This window comes from Anabrus simplex, chromosome 5 (genome assembly GCF_040414725.1).
Source record: "Anabrus simplex isolate iqAnaSimp1 chromosome 5, ASM4041472v1, whole genome shotgun sequence".
Lineage (NCBI taxonomy): Eukaryota > Metazoa > Arthropoda > Insecta > Orthoptera > Tettigoniidae > Anabrus > Anabrus simplex.
The window spans coordinates 12,770,090-12,794,928 of NC_090269.1; the positions used below are offsets into that span (position 1 = coordinate 12,770,090).

A 24,839-nucleotide genomic window follows, 5' to 3' on the forward strand; every position below is an offset into this window, starting at 1 on the left:
GAAATCAATTCCGCCAACCGCAACATTTATGCATACAACAAGTAGTCTGGCTAATGACTACGCCACTTACCATTTTGACCTTATTATTGAGTACAAGCACGCTGTAATTAAATGGACGGATTCAAATGCTGAACTCTTTATATAACCAGAGAGGCGTATATATACTCAAGATAACCGTTCAAGGTCGTGATCTCTTGTCACATACGATATCTGTTATGAACTTACTTCGCCACCGAGGTACCTGTAACTAACAGGTTACTATATGGATAGAAATCAGACCTTGCGTAAGAAGATCATTCTGCTGGCAAATCATTTTCTCAAAATACTTTATTAAGAGAATTTCCTTCGTTGTAGGGTGGAAATGAAATCTTTCTTTGAATGTAAGACATTTCTGCGATGACGACTATCGTACTGTTTCGCACGATAGAAGGTTACTTCAGGGTGGTCAGCTGTGTCGAGCAAACTTTGCTCGGCTTAAATGAATCCGTTTCAGTCTACAATAGTTCGTACATCGATTTTTTAATGGCTTTCATCCGTTAAATATAATTTATAACATAACCTCAAACAAAAAAATAATTCTAGCGGAAGAGAAGCGAAGTGAGTTTCCGAGGGAGAGATGCTTCTGGACACTAGGTTTGCGAGGTCAATGAACAAAAACATAAAAGCCTGCAAAAAAGATTAGATAGAGAGACCAAATTGAACAAGTACGGTATTCAATATATTTCTTTGGTTCAAAGTAATGATTCTCTAAGAGAGGTACCTAGTCTATTTTTGGAAGACAATCGCACCACTCAGGGAGACGTAGTAAATCTGTGCCAGTTATGTCAGTGTTTGTGGTCAGGGTCATTAGGCCTACCTGTGTACTTGGGCCCTTGAGAGTTGGAGTCTGACATTTGAGCAGCAAAAGCAGTAACTACGAGGTGCGCTACGTTGCCATCGTTTCCTCCACCCATAATATAACGCGCTTTAATACAGGCTGAACGTATGCCATATGGAATTCAATAAACTTTGACCTGCTCCTAAGTTCATGCTAATAATTTCAGCATTTAAACAAGAACACATCATTGCTGATAAATGAGATCTCATAATCAGTAACAAAATCATCAATTGCTGACAATTACATCAACAAATGCAGAATATATAAAATGCAGTCAGGGCATATCTTATATCCATCAGCCAGTCATAAGGAAGTTATGTTATAATACACAATAGACCACTACCCACATTGGTACTTATTTGAATTGAACCAATTGAAATGAAATGGCATATGGCTTTTAGTGCCGGGAGTGTCCGAGGATATGTTCGGCTCGCCAGCTGTAGGTCTTTTGATTCAATGCCCGTAGGCGACCTGCGTGTTGTGATGAGGATGAAATGATGATGAAGACGACACATACACCCAGCCCCTGTGCCAGCGGACTTAACCAATGATGGTTAAAATTCCCGACCCTGCCGGGATTCGAGCCCGGGATCCCTGTGACCAAAGGCCAGCACACTAACCATTTAGCCATGAAGCCGTACTTTAAACCAATTGTTAATGGCACACTTTTCAGTCCCCTTCCATTCCATTTATTCTTCCACTAAGTTACCGTAAATTTCTTATATCTATGGTGTCAAACATTTTTTTCCATTCTATTTTAATTTTGTTTTAAAATTTATTTATTCTCTCAAGACCTTTATGAGGCAAGGCTTGTGCAAAAGGGGCATTGCAGCTTATATATGAGCACAGGCAGCATATAAAGAATAATAGGGCCAAGGATCCTACCAGATGCCATCAGAAGAAAACGTCTGACTTTCTATGGATACCTACACAGAATGGATCCTAATAGATTATCCCATAAGATCTCCAAGGTTGCTAACAAAGGCAAAGCTACTGGATTCCCCTGGACCAAGCAAGTGGACAAAGATCTTGCAGAGCTTAATATTAATCAAGCTGCCATAACTGACAGGAATGCATACCGTTTAATGGTCAAAACTAAACCTTTCCTAACATCCCTTACATCAGCTAGTCAAAAAGAAGCCGGGAATTGGTCAGAGGAGCGCAGGAAAGAATTCAGCAAGAAAATGAAGGAATACTGGGCCAACAGGAAGGCTCAAAAGGCCGTTAAGAACACAATCCAATATGCCAAAAGGGGCAGACGACGACAAAAACACAGCTAGAACACAGGCACCGTGGTCCACAGATGGCCTAAACGCATAGAAAAAAAAAATCACTGCCAAAGATATTTGTGTCGCTGGGCTGAGTACCTCGAACGGTTGAGGCGTTGGCCTTCTGACCCCAACTTGGCAGGCTCGATCCTGGCTTAGTCCAGTGGTATTTGAAGGTGCTCAAATACGCCAGCCTCGTGTCGGTAGATTTACTGGCACATAAAAGAACTCCTGCGGGACTAACGTCAATCTTTGTTACATACTAAAGAAACTCAAACTTCCAAAGAAAATTACATAACGCACAAAGTAAATACCTAATACAACCAGTCTTTACAAGTACCATACTAGGAATTTATACTACCATGCTATTAACATTGCATTGCAAATAACATAAATTAACTAAACTAGGTACTAGCTATAAATATGTTTTTACCCATTCACTGAATTATTTTAAGCTAGATTTTCTTTAAGATAGGGTAATGAATTGTACAGTGTAAGCATTCAGCGACTTCACCTTTTCATATAATACTGTGAAGAATTATGTTGCAAAATGTGAAGATATTTTTATTTTGGTGTTGTAATTGTGCATGGAACTTTTTTAGTTGAATTAAAAGTTGTGATGGGACAGCATTTTAGTAAATTTGGAGGTCTTAATACAAATTGAAGCTTTAGTCAAAACTGGAACAGGTAAAATAGTGGTGGTGATTTTTGTGTTGAAGAAGTACAGCTAGGTAACCATCCTCTCTGATCAAATTAAGTGGAAATTAAAACAAAACTATTTATTCAACAGAGTAATTTGAAAATGAATTAAAGAATTTAGAAAAATTGTATTAAGCTGAAAAAGACACAAACACATCAAAAGGGAATGAAAGTTACCTGCGTAACATTACACTTGAAATTTATGTGCCCATAATTAATTCAATCTCACACATAAAGCAAATGGCGAGATCAACTGTATTCTTATCATCGGCTAGTATGAGTTTGAACATATCCTACAGGCCAAGGTTCTATCCCAGGCCAGAGAGATTGTCACACTGTGAAAGTGTGGGCCATGCTGAAGTTGGTGCCCCAAGGTGCTAGGAGTTCAACCCTCCTTAGGAGGTGAGAGTGTGTAGATTTTTCATGACCTATCCCATAAATGAATAGTACATATTTTTAACAATCTCATGTGGCAATAGCTTATTTAATTTATTTCACCTATGAGAATTTAAAAAAATAATAAGGCTTTGCTGTAGCTCCTGTGTACGAAGGGAAGGTGGTAAACATAAAGCCGATAATTACAGGCCAGTCAGCTTGAGATGTGTTGCATGTAAGTTGTCAGAAAGCATTCTTTCTAACTATATTAGACACTATTCCAAAATTACTGAACGGTTTGACTGAAGCCAGTTCAGGTTTTGATAAAGTTATTCCACTTAAGCTCAGCTTGTAGGACTCCAGTATGGTTTCAGGAGGTCAAATGTACCTATTGCTACTGACCTATCCAAGGCTTTTGATAGAAGAGATTATGGGAGACTGCTGACAAAAATGAGGACAATTGGACTAGAAAAAAAGAGTGACTGAATGGATGGCTAATTTGTAGAAAATTGAACCCAGAGAATCAGAGTAGGTGAAGCATTATCTGATCATGAAATTATTGAGAGGTGAGTTCCTCAAGGCAGTATTATTGAACCTTTATATTTTCTTGTTACATACTTATTGAAACAGGAACGCTGGTCCTGTAATCATTTCAGTTTGCAAAGTATTTGTGACATCCAAGTGATATCTGAAGTTCTGAATCTCCCCTGGTTTATCATCAAAAACATCAGGGTACTTGGAAAATAGCTTTATAGTCACCTCTGCTCTAGGTTAGTCTGGGCTTTCAATTACATTGGTTTTAATGTCATCTACACCCACGGTATCCCCTGCCAGTTGTAAGAGGCGACAAAAATGGGCAATTGTCTTAAGGTGTAAAACTGCGTGGTCATTGGTCTGTATCAACAAGGAAAAATGTGGAGATGATTATAAGAAATGAGAAAAAATCGTGAAGGAATGATCGCTTGAAGAATAAGAGGCAGTCATGAAAGAAGAAAGGACTGCCTTTACATTAGATGGTCTAATATCCCAGAGTTGGAAGAAAACTAAATGTGAAGGTCTATCAATATTGAAAGCTCATAAAACTGATCAATAATAATATTACATTGACCGTTGTTGTGATGTGATTTGACTCTTCTGCTTCCATGCATCTCCGAGAGATGGATTACTGCTGCATCCCGAGTGAAACAGCATGCCTGAATAATGGTGGAAAGTAGCTGGGGAGTTGGATAATTTTGCATATTCTATATGATTGCCCCGTCAATGACGGGTACTGCAGCTAGTAGTGTATATAAAGAGAAATAGTTCTTCAGTTTTAAAAACTTTGTATCAGTCCTTGACTCTCAAGATGGCAGTTCATCAAGGAAAATGATGAAAAAAGCTGAACAAGAGCTGGAAGCTGCAGTTTACAAGTGTTTTCTCCAGAAAAGATCAATTGGAAATTTTATTTCAAAAATAATTTCTGAAAAGATTGGTGATTTATCCGACTTAAAAGCAAGTATATCTTTGAAACTTTAACATTAGGCATGGCATTCAGGAAATTGACATAAGTGATGAAAACCTTTCTGCAAATAAACAGGCTGCTGATAAATTTCCTGAAACATTCAAATCAGAAATCAAAGACTTATGGCCGCAGATGAAATAGGTATTAAATGGAAGGCATTGCCATGGAAAACGGTAACTTCCAGGATAGAAACTATTGCTCCAGGTCATGAGGTAAGCAAGGAGCATGTGGCATTGCTTATTTGTCCAAACTCAACTGGTAATCATCAGCCTAGCAAGCCTTCCATTAAAATCTAAAAATTAAAAAAAGCATGGATGATGGCTGCATTACTTACGGAATGGTTCGATGAAATGTATATTCCAGAAGTGAAAAGGTATCAGGAGGAAGTGGGTAAAACAGGGAACACTTTGCTCATTGTAGATAATGCACCGACCCATCCATCAGCAGAAATCCTTGAAAGAGAAAAGGGATGTTTTAAAGCACTTTCTGCCACCAAATGTAACAAGCTAGTTACAGCCGATGGAAGGGCATAATCGAGTGTTTGAAATGCCATTACAGATGCAAACTGTTGTAGACAGAAGAAGATGGTATTGTAGCCTTTCTATAAAGCCTTGTATTTAAAGGTCTGTTGCTAAGTGACTGTGAATCTTCCAATTTAATGAAAACACAGATTTTAGGAAGTGTCTGTAATAAACTTTAAAAAATTTGAATGAAAGAACAAATCCAAAAAATTTTTTTTACAATTTTGTTTTACGTCGCACCGACACAGATGGGTCTTATGGTGACGATGGGATAGGAAAGGGCTTGGAGTGAAAAGGAAGCATGGTCTTAATTAAGGTACAGCGCCAGCATTTGCTTGGTGTGAAAATGGGAAACCACAGAAAACCATTTTCAGGGCTGCCAACAATGGGGTTCAAACCCACTATCTACTGGATGCAAGCTCACAGCTGCGCGCCCCTAACCACAAGGCCAACTCGTCCGGTCTTATTCAAAAACAAAAGAAGAAATTAATAATAATAAGAAACTAAAAATGAAACTGTGCAAGCTCAAGACTTAGGTAACATTATTGTAAAAGTTCCTGGCTGTAATAATTGTGATGGAGTTGATGTAAACGACTTAGTGACTCAATGGACCAAGGATTTCAGGTTTTAGGTGGTGATGAAATTATACAAAGGAAGTGGATAATGATGATGATGATAACACAATTGAAAATTAACTACTGGTAGGAATTCACCTAAAAGTGGAGGGAACAATCATGTTAACTGGCAATGATTTTTTCCAGAATTGTCTAAAGGTGTAAAACTGTGTGGTCATCAGGTCCGTATCGTCAAGGAAAAATGTGAAGATGATTATAAAAAAATGAGAAATAATCTTGAAGGAATGATCTCTTTAAGAATAAGACAAGAGGGAGTCATGAAAGAAGGAAGGACTGCCTTTACATTAGATGGTCTAATATCAGAGTTGCAAGGAAACTGAATGTGAAGGCCTACAATATCAAAAGCTCATAAAACTGATCAACAATAGCATTACATTGACCGTTGTTGTGATGTGATTTGACTCTTCTGTTGTCACTCATCTCCGATAGATGGGATGTGCAGCTTCTTGCCGTCAATTGCCTGTGACACGTAGCTACGTGCAAGAGAGTATTAACTAACTTTTATGGATAGGTTTAAATAAAAATTTGGTTTAAGGGTGTATATACATTGTATTTTGTATATAGAAATACTTTTATGTTCAGATATTTTGAACTTCTGCTCTTTAAAACGTTATAGCCTACTGCAGTATCACACTACAGTAGCATGATGCTAGATTGATGTTCAGTTCTGACCCAATTATATGTATTTCTGAATATCCAAATCATGCCAATCCCCAATTATTTTGGATAACTGGATTTCTACTGTACATATCTTTATCCCAGATTAATTTAAAAGTTCTTTGTGTTAACTCTTGACATCCTGTTGTATTTAAAAACATAGTAACAAAGACAACTTCTCACAACCACTCTACAGGATTTCTAATACATTTAATTCTGCTCTGAGATTAAAAAAGAAAAGAAAAAATGCTGTTTTGGATCTCAGTGACCCCCTTCAAAAGTTTGCAAATTCTTTTTGAATCACCAAGAGCACTTCAAATGTGTATATGCAGGATGTATCAGAACTATACCGACAAAAAAGATAAGGGATGCTCTTCATGTTATGTTAAGTACGATGGTGGAACCGGATTGGTGGAGAAAATTGTTCTCTTCAAGAAAATGAGGTTACTTTGTTACTTCCAGGTGCACAATTCAAACGACAAACTCTCTGTATTTGCTATGCCAGAGCACAAACCGCCGCCATGCTTCGAGGAAGAGAAGGGGAGGGAGGGGAAGTGGTGTGTAAAATGGAGACAGATAATGCTCCGAGCATATGCACAAGTTTCCTTGTTCCTTGTTCGACTCGTACAGGATTGTCCTTGTCTCTTACAGGCAATATGCACAGTTTGTTTATTAAACAGCTGTAACTGAACAGACAGCACAAGAACACACTGTAATTAAGACACACTTGTCAGTCAAGGAATGCACCAGATCGTTTCTCCTCTCGTCTGTTGGTCACAGTAACATTCTTTATTATGTAACATGCTCAAAGATGCAATGCTGCTGCCCCACGAGTGTGTACTCCCTGACTCAACATTGTAAAAGGAATGAAATACTAAACAAAGGAAACAGTATGCCCAATGTTTTGATTACAGTAGATATTCAATATGCCCCTTCCTATTTCGATGCACAGTTCACAACGGTGTAGTAGTGACCTTTGCACTCTTTCAGGATGTGTGGTGTGTCGCAAATGACCTGGAAAGCTGTATTCTTGGTACAAGTATAACTTCGATTTGTATGTGGTTCGCATAGTAGTCAATTTGTGCAGAACAAACTATACACTGCCTACTGCGGCTGGGAAGCAACTATGTGAAACGAACGAGAAATGCAGCAAGTTGGTCAATTAGAATTGTGCACCTGGAAGTAACAAAGTAACATCATTTTCTCTAAAAGAAAAATGTTCTCTGCCAATTTGATTGCACTATCATTCTTAACATGAAGAGCATTCCTAATTTTTTGTCAGTATAGTTCTGATGCACCTTGTATAGTGGATGTCTCACCTAAGAGTCATTAGGTGCCTTTCCTCTGGTATTTCAGAAGATATTTTCAATTTTTTTTTTTTGGTAATGTCTAAGTAGAGTTAGCCCAAATTAAGATGGTTCATTAGGTACATCAAGGGACATCCACTGACAACAGAAAACGTCGTTTAGATTCTCAATGCAAACTAAACATTCTTTAAAGTGTAATTTTATGTGTCCAATCGATAGAGCAGCCTCAAATGAGTTGTTTTGGGATATTCCGTTCAAGGATATTTGTTAACGGTGAGAGCACAGCAAAAGGAATATTTAGCATTTCCAGTAGCGGCTGAGTGAGGTTGTTGTATGTCAGTAGTGTGAAGATAGCACGACACAATCCCCTGTGGGTGGGGGTCGCAAATGAAGAATATACCCATGGTATCCTCTGCTTGTTGTAAGAGGCGACTAAAAGGGGCGACCAAGGAATGATTGAGTCAGAGACATGAAACTACTTGTGATTAGTACCATCGTGCGGGGAACACCATGGGTCGCCTTTACTTGTGAGCAGTACCACTATGGTAGGTACACAATAGGTTTGTGATTAGTAACAGCAGAGAGTGGTTCACCGTGGGTTTACAGTATCTGTGATTAGTACCACTATATGCAGAACGCCACAGGCTTACGTTGCCTGTGATTAGTACCATTATGTGAGAAACACCACGGGTCTGGGCATTGCCCGTGATTAGTACATCATGGGTTTGCATTGCCTATGAGTGGCACCGTAATGTGAGAAACACCATAGGTCTGCGTTACCTGTGTGATGTACATTACTTGTTAGTAGTACCAAAGTGTGTGGAACACCGTGAGTCTACGTTACTTTTGATTAGTACTACTACATGAAAAATACCATGGTTCTACTTCACTAGTGAGAAGTACCATTATGACAGGCCGTTGACCTGCATTTCACACCCCTTTAGACAGCAAGCATCATCGATTCAGGATTGTGCTTTGGAAGCAGTCCATTAGTCAGTAAAACTATTGTTTTAAGATAGTTTCTGGGAAGGCGGGGCATTGCGGGTCGGATCCATAGATTGTGTTAAGCTCATAATCATTGTTCATCTTTGTCTTTTTGAATTCTAGTCAGTGGATCAATTTAGAAATTATTTTTCAGTATTGTGAGTTGGATCTGCTGATTATTTTAAATTCATATTCATCCTTTTATTCTTCATCATCATGTTTTGAATTCTGATTAGTGGATGAATTTTGGACTTTTAAATTGTCATTATATTCGTCTCATTTCGTACCATTAAGGGCCCATGACCTGGATGTTAGGCCCCTTTAAACAACAAGCATCATCATCATCACAGCACGGCACACTACAAGGCAGTGCAACCAGGGGAGCTCTACTGTCACCATCAATAGAATGTCTTTGAATGGAATACCCCAACAGACTAATATGAGGCTGCAATATTGATACAATAATCCAAAATACTTAATGGGACTACGGAAGATTCTCAATTTTACTTTCAAGTGAGAAATCTACTCTGGGATGATAAAATAATCCAGAAAGCAAAATTGACCATGTTTCATATCTACTTCATTCCACTTCTCACCTATGGACTCGTAACATGTTATCCCACATAACAAGGCTAATAGTAAAACAGTAAATTGAAAAAATGAAAGTCATCAGAACAATGAATCAAATGAAGCAAACACGAAGGAGGCTGGCATCAAAGTACCTGTTACCAAACTTTCCGGAAGATGCAAGCTACAATGGTTTGGACAGAACAAGGACACAAGGAATTAATTTCACAGAGAAGTAAAAAGGGAGAGATCAGTAGGGAGGCCAAGAAATCGATGGATAGACACAGTGAAATCAGAGGTCAGCAAGAGGAATGTCAAGTGGGAGGACATTGATGAACAGAAACTATACTGTACTTTGATAGGAAGAAGTGACGAACGCTTGTACACCATAACCGGTAAACTGGAGTTGGAAAATGATGATGATGACTATGACAATGACGACTATTGATTGGGCACATAAAATTACACTTTAAACAAAATTTAGTTTGCAGTAAGAAACTAAACAATGTTTCCAAAGGCATCTGCTGACTCTTAGCTGACATACCTGATATATACAGAATGAAAGGTAATATTTTACCGTTATCATATGGGAGAGAAGATAATGATATTTGTAAGGCATATGTGAAAACCGGTTTTTCTTTCTTTCTTTTTTTTTTTTTGGTGGGGAGCATATTGTGATGGTACGATGTAGAACAGAGTAGTTTTATGTAATGTAATACAATAGGTAAGAACATGCACCACAGTATAATGGCTTGCTTCTGTATGCTGTAAGTCACTCCAAATGCAAGGTCAAGCTACCTGCTGTGACAAACACAACACACCTGGATGAAAGTCAGAGTAGTAGAGCGAATCGCAACAAGCCTATGAACTGGTTATATAACTTCATGTTTACACTCGTCAGACACACTAGTGCCATGGTTGTTTGTCTGACAGTCACCAACGTGCAGTGAGCATAATGTTCCAGAAAACATAAATTTTTTTTTTTACTTTTACAATATTGGCTTTATGTCGCACCGACACAGATAGGTCTAATGGCTACGATGGGACAGGAAATGGCTAGAAGTGGGAAAGAAGTGGCCATGGCCCCATGGTGCAACAGCCCCGAAGGGCCATAGCCTACCGAGCGACCGCTGCTCAGCCCGAAGGCCTGCAGATTACGAGGTGTCGTGTGGTCAGCATAACAGATCCTAACTAAGGTACAGCCCCAGCATTTACCTGGTGTGAAAATGGGAAATTACGGAAAACTATCCTCAGGATTGCCGACAGTGGGGTTCGAGCCCTCTATCTTCCGAATGCAAGCTCACAGCCCCTAACTGCAGCTCACTTGGTATACAACATTTGAAGTGTTCTGTAACTCTGGGATGTGTTCATGTCCAGTTTCACAGAATCCAAACTATTGTACCACAATGTCATGAACGTGGATCAGCCTGCTTTCTTTCACCATCACTGCTGCAGTGTATCAGGGATTGGCACTTTTGATCCTTTGATCTCTCCAGTTGCTTCATCCAAGGTCACTCCTCTGTGTCAACATTTTTCTTGTTTGATAAAAGATATTGCATAGGATGGGAAAAGTAAACCGTGAAGTGCTTGAAGCATAAACATGACAATGTAATCAACGAGTCGGCAGATTTGGACTCTGACTAAACGTTAAGAAGACAGAATATACCTATAGAATGTTCCCCTCAGACTTATGGAACTATCAGTGTTGGTGGTGAAGACCTAAAGAAAGTGGAGCAATTCAAGTACCATGGCTCCCTCACATGCAGTGATACCACTGATCATGTCAACATCATTTGAATGAAGTAATGTACTTTTTATAGGTCTTAATTTTTTTTTTCAATTCCACCTTCTTTCGACTACATTTGAACTGTCCATGGTGCAACAGCCCCGAAGGGCCATAGCCTACCAAGCGACCGCTGCTCAGCCCGAAGGCCTGTGGATTACGAGGTGTCGTGTGGTCAGCACAACAGATCCTCTCGGCCGTTATTCTTGGCTTTCAAGACTGGGGCCACCATCTCACCTTCAGATAGCTCCTCAATTATAATCATGAAGGCTGAGTGGACCTCGAACCAGCCCTCAGATGCAGGTAAATATCCTTGACCTGGCCGGGAACCGAACCTGGGGCCTCCGGGTAAGAGGCAGGCATTCTACCCCTACACCACAGGGCCGGTGAAGTAGTGGATAGAGTTGTGTGTAATTGTTGAATGCCCTTCCTTACCCCTGAAGTCAATGGTCAATAGAATTGTAGGGTGCCTAGTTGCTCTCTATGTGTTGCAATGCTGGCCAGCAAAGCCAAAGTATGGGCAGAGCCTGCACATGATAGAAAGGGTACAATTGCTCTGATGGCATTTTGTACAAATGAGATTTGACCATGTCAGGAACGATGATGGTTAGGACTCCCAAATTGAGGAAATTTTTTTTTTTTCACGAGTACCTGAAGACGAGGCCCAACATAATATATGTTCATTCTGGGTCATTGTATGCCAGAAAGTGGTGGGTTTTATTTGCCCTTTTTTGCCTTTTTCAACATTTTTTGGGTTATAGGTCCTTTTTGTACTTTTTATAGGGCTTAACAATTTTTTTTTCAATTCCACCTTCTTTCGACTACATTTGCACTGCCCATTCTCAATTCAAATCATTAGTTCATCCATCACCTCTTAAACATCTTTTCTGTAGTGAGAGAAAATGAAATGCAAAAGAAATACGAAGAAAATGAAACTAATGTTTGGAAAACCCAGGGGTATCAAGTTATGTGCAAGATAAGTGAAATATTGAACAGAGAAAATGTTGATGTGAGTGTTTTTTAAGAGGAAAATCTCACTTGCTTCAAGTATGAACCCTTAAACATCCATAGATTTCTCAATGTTTTGCAATGTGCTGTCTAAAAACTGACGATCCTTTATACCTAATAACCTGGAGATGACAAGCCAACTGAGGTAAGGTTTCCAAATTCCAATTTCTGTAGCCCCAATGTGGTTAACCCGAATATCATTCCAATTATACTAATTTCAATTTCTTCCTCCAAGATGTGCATTGCGGGTTTGCTGAATTCATTTTAGGTGGGAAAATATTTCATTCTAAATTCTGCAAGTACCTTTTTAACAAACAGTGAATTCCTTTTTTTAAATTGTGTTAATCTAAAAATATATAATGTGTGTAAGAAGTATTTCACTTGTATGTTTTAGCACTGTATGATGCATACTACCAGAATTATGCATTTTAAAACATTGTATTCCTTCATTAAATATGCAATTAAAAATACTGTATAATTTTGAATGAATTTGGATTGCTTTTTTTACAACCTTTTTTCCAGTTTTTAGGTCCCTTTTTTGGATATTTTTAGGTGATTTTACAAGTTTCTTTAAGGCAATTTATATGTCTTCAACTTCAAGCCTACTAATGATCATTAGCAGTTTCACCAATCGCCATGTGGGAATGAGAACTTGGATGGTATGGCCATGTTGCGTGGTGCAGAGAAGACTTGTTGATGAAGATAGCCTAGTATTTGGACCATATGAAAGACAGAAGAAATTGTAGATGGATTGCATCATGGAGGACTGGAATAGAGGGTTATTCTAAACTAGTTGCCTGAAAGTATCAGTGAATAATTTCAAAACTACTCATAAAAATTTATTCAGATGTTTTACAAACCTCGTGCAATATCATCAAGTTTTACGGCTAGCCGACAACTTTGCTCCATGCACTCTCCTCGCTTATCTGGTGGGAAACATGCCCCAGTCATCATGGAGGTGTACAGCAGTGCGGAGCGCAAGCAGTGTTGTCTGTGGTTTCATGAAACAAAATCGTAAATTACCGTACAAATATGTTTCAGATCAGAGTATCAGAAAACTCCACCACAGGTAAAATCTATCAAAGCATGGTATGATCGATTAGTGGAAACAGGTTGTGTGGCACACCAAGAGAAAGGACAGGGATGCCCTTGTATCGCAGACCACGTTATAGAAGCCGTGAGAGGACTGGATGCACAAAGTCAAAAGAAGCCCTACATCTAGAGGAGCTGACCATTCCATGGAGAATTTATGACAATGACTGCAGTGTAAGGTGTATAAGTTGCATCTGGGTCAGGGATTTATTGCTTGTGACAAGCAGAAACGGTGTGAGTTTTGTGGGGATGTGATAAACGGGATGGAAGATGGCGATTGTTTTCTTAATAAGTTTGTGTTCAGTCATGAGATGACCTTTTACCTCAGTGGTACAGTAAACTGCCACAATGTGAGATATCTATGAGCTTCTTCAACAGATCAACGTTGCGTTTGCTCAGGTAGATACGGACAAGCTCACATGTATCTGGGATGAACCTTCATACATGTGGGATATTTGCCGAGTGATAAAAGGGTGTTACATTGAAAATCTGTAAAACATTGCAAATAAATCTTGATGTTATGTCAATTTATGCATTGGAAATAAACTCCTAGCTGGCCTGGAGGGCATGGTTGGCATTTCCATGTATTATTTTCATCAGCTGGCTTACCTGAGAGTTTGTGAGTTTCTTGGTGAAACAACTAAAATATTCCGTCTCTGGCCACATCACAAATATTCTGTTTCACATCACCCGAGCTATAAAAAGGAAGGCTAGCTGTGGATAGTCAGTCATCGTTGGGCTCCGTGGTGGAGTCAGAGTTAGTGCTAGATTCGGAGTCAGTTTTGGACTCCATAGTGGAGTCACTGTGAGACTCAGTGTGTTGGGGTTCGGAGTCTGGGCTGAAGGCGACAGAGGTGTTGGCTGTCACTGGTGTTCCACCGAGGTCTGAGCAAAGAGCTGTTGTTGGTGTGTCGGAGTGTCAAGCGACTAGCTGGACTGCAGACGACGTGCAGAATGGAAGACTGTGCGCTACCTGAGAGTACTGTATGCTGGTGTATTTCTGTGGACTGAGGATTGCTGTGAGTCAGCGAGGGAAGCTGCTATTGTACATGTGAGGTATTTGGGCGTGCGTTAACATTCGTTGTTGTATCGTCCTGCTGTTGAATACTGTTCAGCTGTTTAGTTGTTCCCTGCATGTGACTGTGGGAATTACTGGACTGTCTCTGAAGTTGAACCAAGGAATAGTCATCGTGTGTTGTGTAGCCCGTAGCCCTGTGTTCAAATCCAGCAGTCTACACACAGCTGCTGTAAGAAGTGACTGGACTTGGGGGGGAATGAATGTAAGGGTTAGCCGTTTCCAGGTAATGGCAATGGGCCGGACCTCCTGCTGTGCCAAAATGAAGAGAGACTCGTAAGTAGACAGCAATTAGTGAGTGTGGCAATTCATGGTTGATTAGAATTGTGTGTGTGTGTGTGTGTGTGTGTGTGTGTGTGCGTGCGTGTGTGTGTGCATTTACTGAGTCATCCTGAAATAAATTAGAATAATAGAAACACGCTGTTTTATTTGTAACAATATTTTCATATGCTCATTAGAAAAGTACAAGTTAATGCAGTCTATAACAGCACTGATACTCTTTCCGATGAGTTGCTACTCTTTAGAGAAGCATGAAATTCACCTTAAATGTCCGACTCGTTGGCTGAACGGTCAGCGTACTGGCCTTTGGTTCAGAGGGTCCCGGGTTCGATTCCCGGCCGGGTCGGGGATTTTAACCTTAATTGGTTAATTCCAATGGCACGGGGGCTGGGTGTATGTGCTGTCTTCATCATCATTTCATCCTCATCACGACGCGCAGGTCACCTACGGGTGTCGAATAGAAAGACCTGCACCTGGCGAGCCGAACTTGTCTTCGGACACTCCCGGCACTAAAAGCCATATGCCATTTCATTTTTTTACCTTAAATCAGCATCTTAGCTTGGCTGTCAGTTATTGTTGCATGGATTTTCTGGCATCTTTTCTAGCCTTCATGTCACACCTATGTGTCCCCCTGCGGGTGGAGATATTAGAATAACACCCATGGTATTCTCTAAGAGGTAACTAAAAGGGGGACCAGGGACTCTTAACTTCGGAGCATGGATTGGCGACCCTGAGTCCCGTAACTTACTTGTGTCAGGCTCCTTGTCTTCATCTTTCTTACCCAACCTTCCTTGGTTAACTCTTGTTCTTTTCTGGCCCCAATGGAACTAGGTTTACAAAACCTAGGGAGTCTTTCATTTTCATACAATTCATGAATCTTCCCTTTCTTTTTCTGATACCTTAATTCTTTGAAGGTATGATCATTCGTGTTGCGTGCTTAAAATCTTTGGGTGTTCACACAGTGCTGACAGTAGATTTAAAAAATCCAATGCATAGGCCTAAGTTGCTCCCCCCCCCCCTCTCAGTCGGTCAGTACGTTAACAGGAGCTCAGTTACCCTATATTGTGTCGCCTCTTTGGTTCATTAAGCAACATTATATTACACGTACGACTGTCAACAGCGCCACTCCTGTGTATCAGCTCTGTGCATTAACCACTACCACAGACTATGCAACACATGGTGCCATCTTTGGAATTTGAAAGGAACTTTTAGAAAAGGCATTGGAAGTGGTCCATAATCCACTGCCTGCTCTATATGAAGCAGCCATCAGATTCGTATCGAGTAAACTGTGATCATACTCGCCCCTTCAAGCTCTAGCTATGCAATATGCTGAAATTTATAGTTCAAAATGGAGTTGTGATCGGCTGGTGTGGAGCGTGATTCAAATGGAAACTGAAAGTGAATCGGCATTTACAACTTCATACATACGTTTTCAACGCACAGAAATCTTGTTCTCCTCATACAATATCGTGTAATTTTTAAGAATTTTTAGGATTATCAGGGTGTTGACTTGCTTGTGTGATCCTTAAGATGAGACGCCCCTAGGTACAGTCCTCTTTCATTCTCCTTCTGATTTGTGTTAATAGAGGATGGTTGTGCAGTTATATTTCCTCTTAAAACAATAACCACCACCAGAATTATGCATTTTAAAACATTGTATTCTTTCACTAAATATGCAATTAAAAATATAATTATGAATGAATTTGGATTGCTCTTTTACAACCTTTTTTTCCAATTTTTAGGTCCTTTTTTGGATATTTTTAGGTGTTTTTACAAGTCTCTTTAAGCCAATTTATATGTCTTCAACTTCCAAGCCCTACTAATGATGATTAGCAGTTTCACCAATCGTCATCAAATTGTGGGAATGAAGACTTAGAAGATATGGCCATGTTGTGTGGTGCAGAGAAGACTTGTTGATGAAGATAGCCTAGCACTGGGATGGCGAACCTATGTCAATAGGTGACACGCAAACATGATTTCGGTGGCACACCACATGCACATATTAATGTGTTTATATACATTTTGTACTTATAGACTATACATATCTCGTGCATCTATAGTAATAGTGTTTCAGGTTTAAGAAATAAATACCAAAAATCTAAGTTCTAGTTCCATTCTGAAGTGCAATAAGGCAACATTGCAACACTGATAGGTCCGGAAGTCAAGTTTGATAAATGTCAGATGCGGCTGGCGAGCCATTCGCTAACCCACATCACTCATTTAGTTTGGCTTGTATGTGGTTGCTAGCAGTGCGTAAGTTTTATTAGTGTGTAAATGTTTATTGTTTTGAATTTTTTAGACTAATAGTTGTCAAAAGATTATCCCAATTTCGAGATTTGGAGAAATCATTCCACTTTATTTCAAAACCTCATATTGCAAAAATGAATTATATTACAGTCCCTTTTTTTTAATGGTTGGATATTGACAGTTCAGAAATGGTGTTGCCTGAATTTCAAGAAAGCTGCACATGGGTGAACAAATTTGTACAACCTGGTGAAGCATTGGTTAAAATTGGGTGTGCTGTTGATGGTGAATACTCTCTCCAGAAGCCGGAGAACTTAATAGGTACCGGTACTTAACCAGTGGAACAGCCTCCCACTAAAGTTTTCAGCCATGAAGAAACTTGCTACAGTGCTACTTACCCATACGCCTGCGAGCAACTATTTTCTACAATGAACTCTGTGAAGTCAACAGTTGGAAACCGTCTTGGTTCAGACCTAAGTACTTCTTGTGTTTTATTGAAGACAACAAGTTATGAACCTAACATTAATGACATGGCCACTAAGATTCAGCAAGTTTCACAATAAAGTTGAGAACAGATTTCACTTGAAGTCCCTTAGCAATATTCGTATTTTTTATTTCCATATCTAATAATACTTTATTACGAAGTGTGTTACAATGGGTGATTATTATACTGTTTTACAAATAATGTTAGGCATTCTTAAAACATACTTGTTTAAAAATGTATTGGCAAAATGCAACCACGGAAAAAGCAATCAAATGTATTATTTTACAGTATATTGCACACATAAGGCGGGCAGCAAAAGGGTACAATATATGTAATAATATGTTATGAAATATAATTCGGAATTGGGATTAGAAGGCGGGGGGGGGGGGGGGGGGGAGGAGGGCGGGGTGTTGTAGACATTACAAAGGAAAATAACAAATGACACAGTAGACATTTGAGAATAATAAACCAGACTTAAAATGGCACACTGGTTGGAAAAGTTTTGCCGTCCCTGGCCTAGCATTTGGACCACATGAAAGACAAAAGAAATTGTAGATGTATTGCATCATGGAGGACTGAAATACAGGGTTACTCTAAATTAGTTGCCTGAATAATCTTATAATAGATCCTCATTATCGTTCAACTCTTTACTTGTTTTGCATCGAATATCAACAACACACTCTTATTTTATAAATTTTATCTATTATAATTTATATCTTACCTTAACTTTGTGATTTTGACTGGATTGTCTCTAGCAAGACCAAAACTAGTTTCAAACATATGTAACTTTTTTAGGTTACTGTAAATGAGTACTGAATAGGTGGAAACATTTTAGCTCTTGTTTTACATTATATTGCTCTTCAGAATGGAATAATATGAAATTTATTACCTATGAGCGCAAAGTAAATTAAAACTATTCTTAAGCCGAGAGGAATAGTTTCTCCCTTCAAATACCTTGGTTGGTAATAGCCTCTTCCCTGATAGAATTCAGTAAATGTTAATGTTTTGTTTACAAGTCAGATTTTTTATCAGCACACGTTGATTAATGTACCGTGCTGTTTTGTCTTTGTTCTGTAAGTAATGGTGAATACATGCAGATACACAATTGAGGAACGTCTTATTGTTAGTGCATGGGTTCAATAAAGCAGTCCCAACAGAAGTCCTTTTTCTTTTCATTTTTAAGAATTTACTTTATGTTGCACTGACACAGATAGGTCTTACGGTGACAATAGTATAGGAGTGCGAAAGAAGTGGCCATGGCCTTAATTAAGGTACAGGCCTGGTATTTGCCTGATGTGAAAATGAAAAACCACAGAAAAACCATCTTTAGGGCTGTCAACATTGAGGTTCGAACCCACCATCTCCCGAATGCAAGCAGAAAGTTACGTGACCTAAACCGTGCAGCCACTCGCTCAGTCAAACTGAAGCTAATTTGTGGAAAATGGAGAGGAAGATGTTCTCAACTTGTTTTGTATTAGATGAAAAATGAAGTGGAATACTTCAAAATCTATGCATAAAGACCTCTGTGGTACACTCACTGAATAAATCACTGGTACACTCACTGCTTGGCAAAAATGCAGGTTCCAAGAACCTCAATGTGCCGCTGGTTGGTAGTCTTTCTTTGGCCGATACCGTCATTTTTCGAAGGGTCGGACCACTTCCATTTATTCTCTCTGGTTAGTGTTGTATATAGGACTAGCTGTTACCCACGGCTTCGCTCGCATGGATTTCGTAATTTGATAAACGTAATCGTTCCTTGGTACTGCACTAAGGCATTATCTGAAAATCTCAAAAGTATAAAAAACTTGCCGAAAACTTGAGTTTCATTTACCCCAGAACCTCTTTGTAAAGCATGTTTGTGGTATTGCCTTTTGGGGCTAAGATGACTAGGCTACTGGCAGAGTTAACTCGGAAACATGTGACATACAACTGTACATGTGAGAAACAGTCCTCTCTCAAGTTGAAAACAAAAAATATGTGTTTCTTTGTTTTTAAAGGAGATTCCAAATACATATTTCCAGCATCTGAAACATCTTCAGCTTTTGAGATATAAGTATCCCCATAAAAAGAATTCAATCCCGTTATCAGTCCTTCTCCCCTCCCCCAACTAATTGGATTTTCCGACAACAAAAACAACATGTTTCTTTATTTTTAAAGGAGATTTCAAATACCAATTTTCACGTTTGTAACATCTTCAGTTTTTGAGATATAAGTATCCTCATAAAAAGAACTCATTTTTCACTTACTTTCATGCCCGTTAAGTGGCTTTTCCGAAAACAAAAAGATACATGTTCCTTTATTTTGAAAGGAGATTCCAAGTACCAAGTTTCATGTCTGGTACATGTTAAGTTTTTTGAGAAATGCTGTAGATATGCCCATTTTTAAAAAGTACCCACTTTTTCAATTCTTCTCACCCCATTAAGTGGATTTTCCAAAAACAAAAAATCTTCAGCTTTCGAGATATATGTATTCTCATAAGAAGAATTCAACCCCTTTTTCAATCCTTCTCACCCCTTGAATGGATTTACCAAAATAAAGAAAAGTGTTTCTTTATTTTCAAAGGAGATTTCAAATACCAATGTTTACACCTGTAACAGAATAATTTTTGAGATATACTATTTTAAAAAATCACCCCATTTTCATTTCTTTTCAGCCCCTTAAGAGGATTTTCCAAAAACAATAAAGTACTTCTTTCTTTACTTTTAAAGGAGATTCCAATATACCAATTTCTATGCCTGTAAGACAATAAGTTTTTCAGATATACGGTACTCATTTTAAAAATCACCCCATTTTTCACTTCTTTTCACCCCTCTTAAATGGATTTTCCAACAACAATATAAAATGTGTGTTTCTTTGTTTTTAAAGGAGATTTCTTGAACCAATTTTCACGTCTGTAACATCTTCAGTTTTTGGGATATCAGTATCCTCATAAAAAGGATTCAACCCCTTTTTTCACTTATATTAATCCCCCTTATGTGGATTTTCCAAAAACAAGAAACATGTACATTTATTTTAAAGAAGATTCCAAGTACCAATTTTCAAGTCTTTAAACTGTTAAGTTTTTGAGGTATAGATACTCTCATTTTTAAAATTCTCCCTCCTTTTCACCCACTTAGCGACAGAATATCCAAAAACCTCCCTTGGTAAGTAGGTGCAGTAGTTTCGGCTTGGCGATGATGAGTCAGTCAGTCAGTCAGTCAGTCAGTCGGTCAGCCAGCCAGCCAGCCAGCCAGCCAGTCAGTCAGTCAGTCAGTCAGTCAGTCAGTCAGTCAGTCAGTCAGTCAGTCAGTCAGTCAGTCAGTCAGTAATGTTATTTTAAATATATAGATGGTTGCCTAGTTGTACTTCCTCTTGAAACAATAATCACCACCACCACCAATGCTACGGTCCATTCCACAATAAAATAAAGAGGTTGGGATCACCAAGAACTAAACAAACAAGGAGGAAACAAGGGAAACTAGTGCCATACTCATTTATGACACACTAATAAATTTAACACAACATATATAATAAATTCAAAATATGAACTACACCATTACAATAAATTTATAAGAAATAAGTTAGTTGGTTATTGTGTATATTGGCCCACTGGTGTAAATGAATTAAGTGACGGGGATATGGATGTGCGATGTAACACATGTCAAACGTTACTTGATCTCTTTCTCACTTTCGCTGCTTGTCATAACGTCATGATGACAGACGAATACATGGTGTATATCAGCTCCTGTTCTCGTAATGTTTACATCTGGGCCAAACATAACTCTTATTTCTCTGAAGAAGTTCAACAACACATCCACTCATGTTATGATGTGAGGTGGATTTACCAGTGAAGTTATCATCATGCGAAACTTCTTCAATACGTCTGTGACTAGTGAATTGTACCTCCAAATGTTGTCTAACTAGGTGATTCTGGAACCTGACAGAGTTGGCCTTCTTAACACCACTGTTCTTCAACAAGATGGGATCCCAGGGCATAAATGACTCCAGTTCACGAATGTTTGAAAAACAATTTTTCTACATTTATCAGATGAGGTGGATATCTCACATGGCATCCAAGAAGCTCTGACCTCATGAGATGCGAAAACCGGCTGTGGTCCTACCTAAAGGAAAATCTTGTAGTGATTTGGATGATGTCTGCTGAAGAATTAAAAAGAGAAATTTGCCATATTTTCATAACGATCACTCTGGAGGTGTTCGGACAGACAAGCGTATGCACATGGCAGCAGATCCAGCTGTGCATGAAAAATGATGGACAACATACTGAGAAGTTAGATCATTGACAATGACACTAATAGTCCTATGTTAGTTATGATTTAATATTTTCAGTCATTAATATTGGTGAGTTCAGTAGATAAAGGTTTTGCAATGGCTTGTGGCATATTATTATTTAATAAACTAATATAGAACATCTTTTTTTTTCAATGTTATCGCTTCCTGATATATAAACATTTAATGTGTGCAGCTTTCAAATTTGTTCAATTGAAGTACGCTGCTGAACAACGCTGTATGGCACATTTTTGGTGAAGTTGAGTTTTTGAAGGTTCATTGATGTATACATGGAGAAGTCACTGGAAGGTCAAATATCCATCTCTGGGTGGCAGTAACAGTCATATATCTGAAGCAATTCAGTGGAATAATGCTGTATAGCAAATAAGATGGCAAACGCTGGTAGTATACATGTTTCTGCAAGCACTATAAAACGACTTAATAGGTCAAGGAGATGAAAAATTAACATGTCTCAGTGGAATGGTGTAAAATGGAAGAAGTTAAAGGGCTCCAGAATGCCATATAAAATGATAAAGATGTTGATTCCTGTAGGGAACCTGAAATATTTGTTCCGAATGAGTAAATTTATAATACCAATATATAGTTGGTCCATTATTGAACATTATAAATTTTCCAGCTAACTCATTCCTGGCTGCGAGTACCTTGGCCCAGTGGGCCAAGTTGGGCTCATCAGTTGGTAAATGACACATCCACCAAGAACGCATGGCTAGTGCATACCGTAGAGGCCACTGCGTAGGCTATTTGGATCCACCGGCAGTGCCAATGCACTATGAGAGACTTTGTCTCATTTTCAGAAATTGATGCCTGCCCGGCCATCAGATGATAAAGATGTTGATTCCCATAGGGAATCTGGGCACACTGGGGCGAGCCACTGACAGCTAGGAATGAGTTAGCTGGAAAATTTATAATGTCCAATAACGGACCAACTATATATTGGTATGCCATATAAAAGCCGAAGAGGTAAGCGGTGGCTGGAAAGACACCTCCCTATAAGATGAGTTGAACAACACTGTATGTGTTATTTCTACTGCAGTACACAAAATTTCCAGTCTTCAGATTACCATTCATGCAACTCATTTATTTATGTGCTATTTTTATGTTCTTTTCAAATGTTATGACTGATATCAAATATAGGCACCATTGTGAAAGATGGATTATAATTTTAACACGTTAGCTGCCACACTACACTTGATGGTATTCGAACGAAACAGGGTTTCTTCTTATTTCCTATTTTAGTGTGCATATGTACTGATTAACCATAAATGAGGCAAAATGTTAATATTCAGGGGCTGAACGTCTAGCGGGAACACTTCCATTTAAAATACCCAGGGGTAATCTTGACCAAGACTGGCCACTGCTCTGCACATGTAGTATGAACTGGCTCTGATTTACCAATTTGTGACATTGGAAGAAAAAGTGTGTACTCTTTGAAATATGTTAAAACTGTTATATTAGTTTTGAGGTGATATGCTTCTAAAATTAGGTTTTCATTAAGAAGTGTGCGCTACCACAAGTAATTACGGCACTTACATGCTACATAACCTTAAAGTGTTAGATCTATGATATTATTTTGAGGCTTTTCTTTGTTTTTTAATGTTTGTAAGATTAGAAATCCATGTCTTATTAGTATGTTCATCAATAAAGAACATACAGCATTGTTCCACAAAGTAACATACAGCATTGTTCGACTGATTTTCTCTTTAAAAGTACTTTGATGTTGAAATGTTCAATTATAGACAGTTGATTAAGAGTTAATATGCATTGTTATGATGTAACGTGCCTGTTTCCTTGATATAAGGAATAGATTATTATTTCTTTTTGTTATTTTACGTTTTTTGCCTCTATTGTAAAAAATGGAAAATGTGCCATACAGCGTTGTTCAGCAGCGTACTTCAATTCATGTATTGAATGAAGTTCTAAAGTACAGACTATGAGTAAAAAGAAAACTTTCAGAAAAAATAGAAGATAGAAAATATATCAAACTCACATGAAGTCTCTTTTTCCTCAGTTCTTCTGTTAAGGATGTTAAGGATACAGCCTCAGGAAAATAGCTACTCGCCACTGGATTGATTCGAATTTCCTTTGTTTCAGGATTAACTTGGTTTGTGACATAGTCATTATCTGTATGCAATGGATCTAAACCAATACCACTGTCATGTTTTTGACATGTCGTGAAAGGTACATGGCAAGGGCTTTTTGCTTTGCCCATGAATGTTTGGGGGATCCGAAATATATGTAGAGAATACGGTGCATACAGTATCTGAAAACAGAAGAAAAAATTGCCTCTCAAGAACTAACTAAAAACAATACCAATTTAAAATATTATGACTGGTGCAGGATGGTACAATGAAAACATCAGGACATTTATGTCATAGTTCAACAATGAACTAAAAATTTTCATTATATAATAAATATTTCATTTGAATATATAACAGAACCTGTAGAGATCCTTGATTTACAACCCAACCCGGAAGACTGGAAATGGGAAATGAAGGGAAGAAGAAGAAGGCATAGCAGAGCCTAAATTTCCAAGGCAGCCAATAGAGCATTAGAGTTTGTGGTATTCTTTACTATTATGTAGATATCTATCACCTGTAAATTATAACATGCTTGTTCAAAATAAATACATTTTATTTATATATTAACTAGCTGTTACCCGTGGGTTTGCTTGCATGGATTTCATAATTTGATGAAAGTAATCATTCCTAGCTAATGCACTAAGACGTTTTCTGAAACCTCTTTGCAAACAACGTTTGTGATATTGCCTTCTGGGGCTAAGATGACCAGGCTACTGGCAGAGCTAACTCTGGATCACACATCATAAAACTGCCCATGTGTCACATTGAAAAAAAAAATATACAAGTTTCTTTTTTCTTTTTTTAAAATAGGAGATTCCAAATACAAATTTGACCGACCGACCGATGCTATTACCATCTGCATTGTTTCATTCCCAATCTGTGCCTCTGTCAATGTTTTCCATACCAAATTCCTTGGGACACTTTCCAATATCTAGAAACATTACTACCATGTCTTTTCCATATTCCCAATACCTTTCCATCATCTGATGCAATGTAAATATTGGGTAAAATGTGGACCTACCTCTTCTGAACCCATACTGGTGTTCTGCCAATTTTCCCTCTACTCTGTCTTATTCGTCTATCCAAGATTCTTTCTATCTTAGCTTTATAAGGTATCA

General features: G+C 38.5%; 1 protein-coding gene across 1 annotated transcript in view; it reads right to left on the reverse strand.

Moving 5' to 3' along the window:
* Positions 1–158, reverse strand: part of LOC136873673 (N-acetylneuraminate lyase) — a 71,072-nt gene extending 70,914 nt beyond the window's left edge. The window contains exon 1 of the mRNA XM_067146776.2: positions 71–158. Coding sequence (XP_067002877.2) covers positions 71–73 — 3 coding nt within the window. The 5' untranslated portion in view covers positions 74–158. The remainder of the gene's footprint in view (positions 1–70) is intronic.
* Positions 159–24,839: the final 24,681 nt, after the last annotated feature.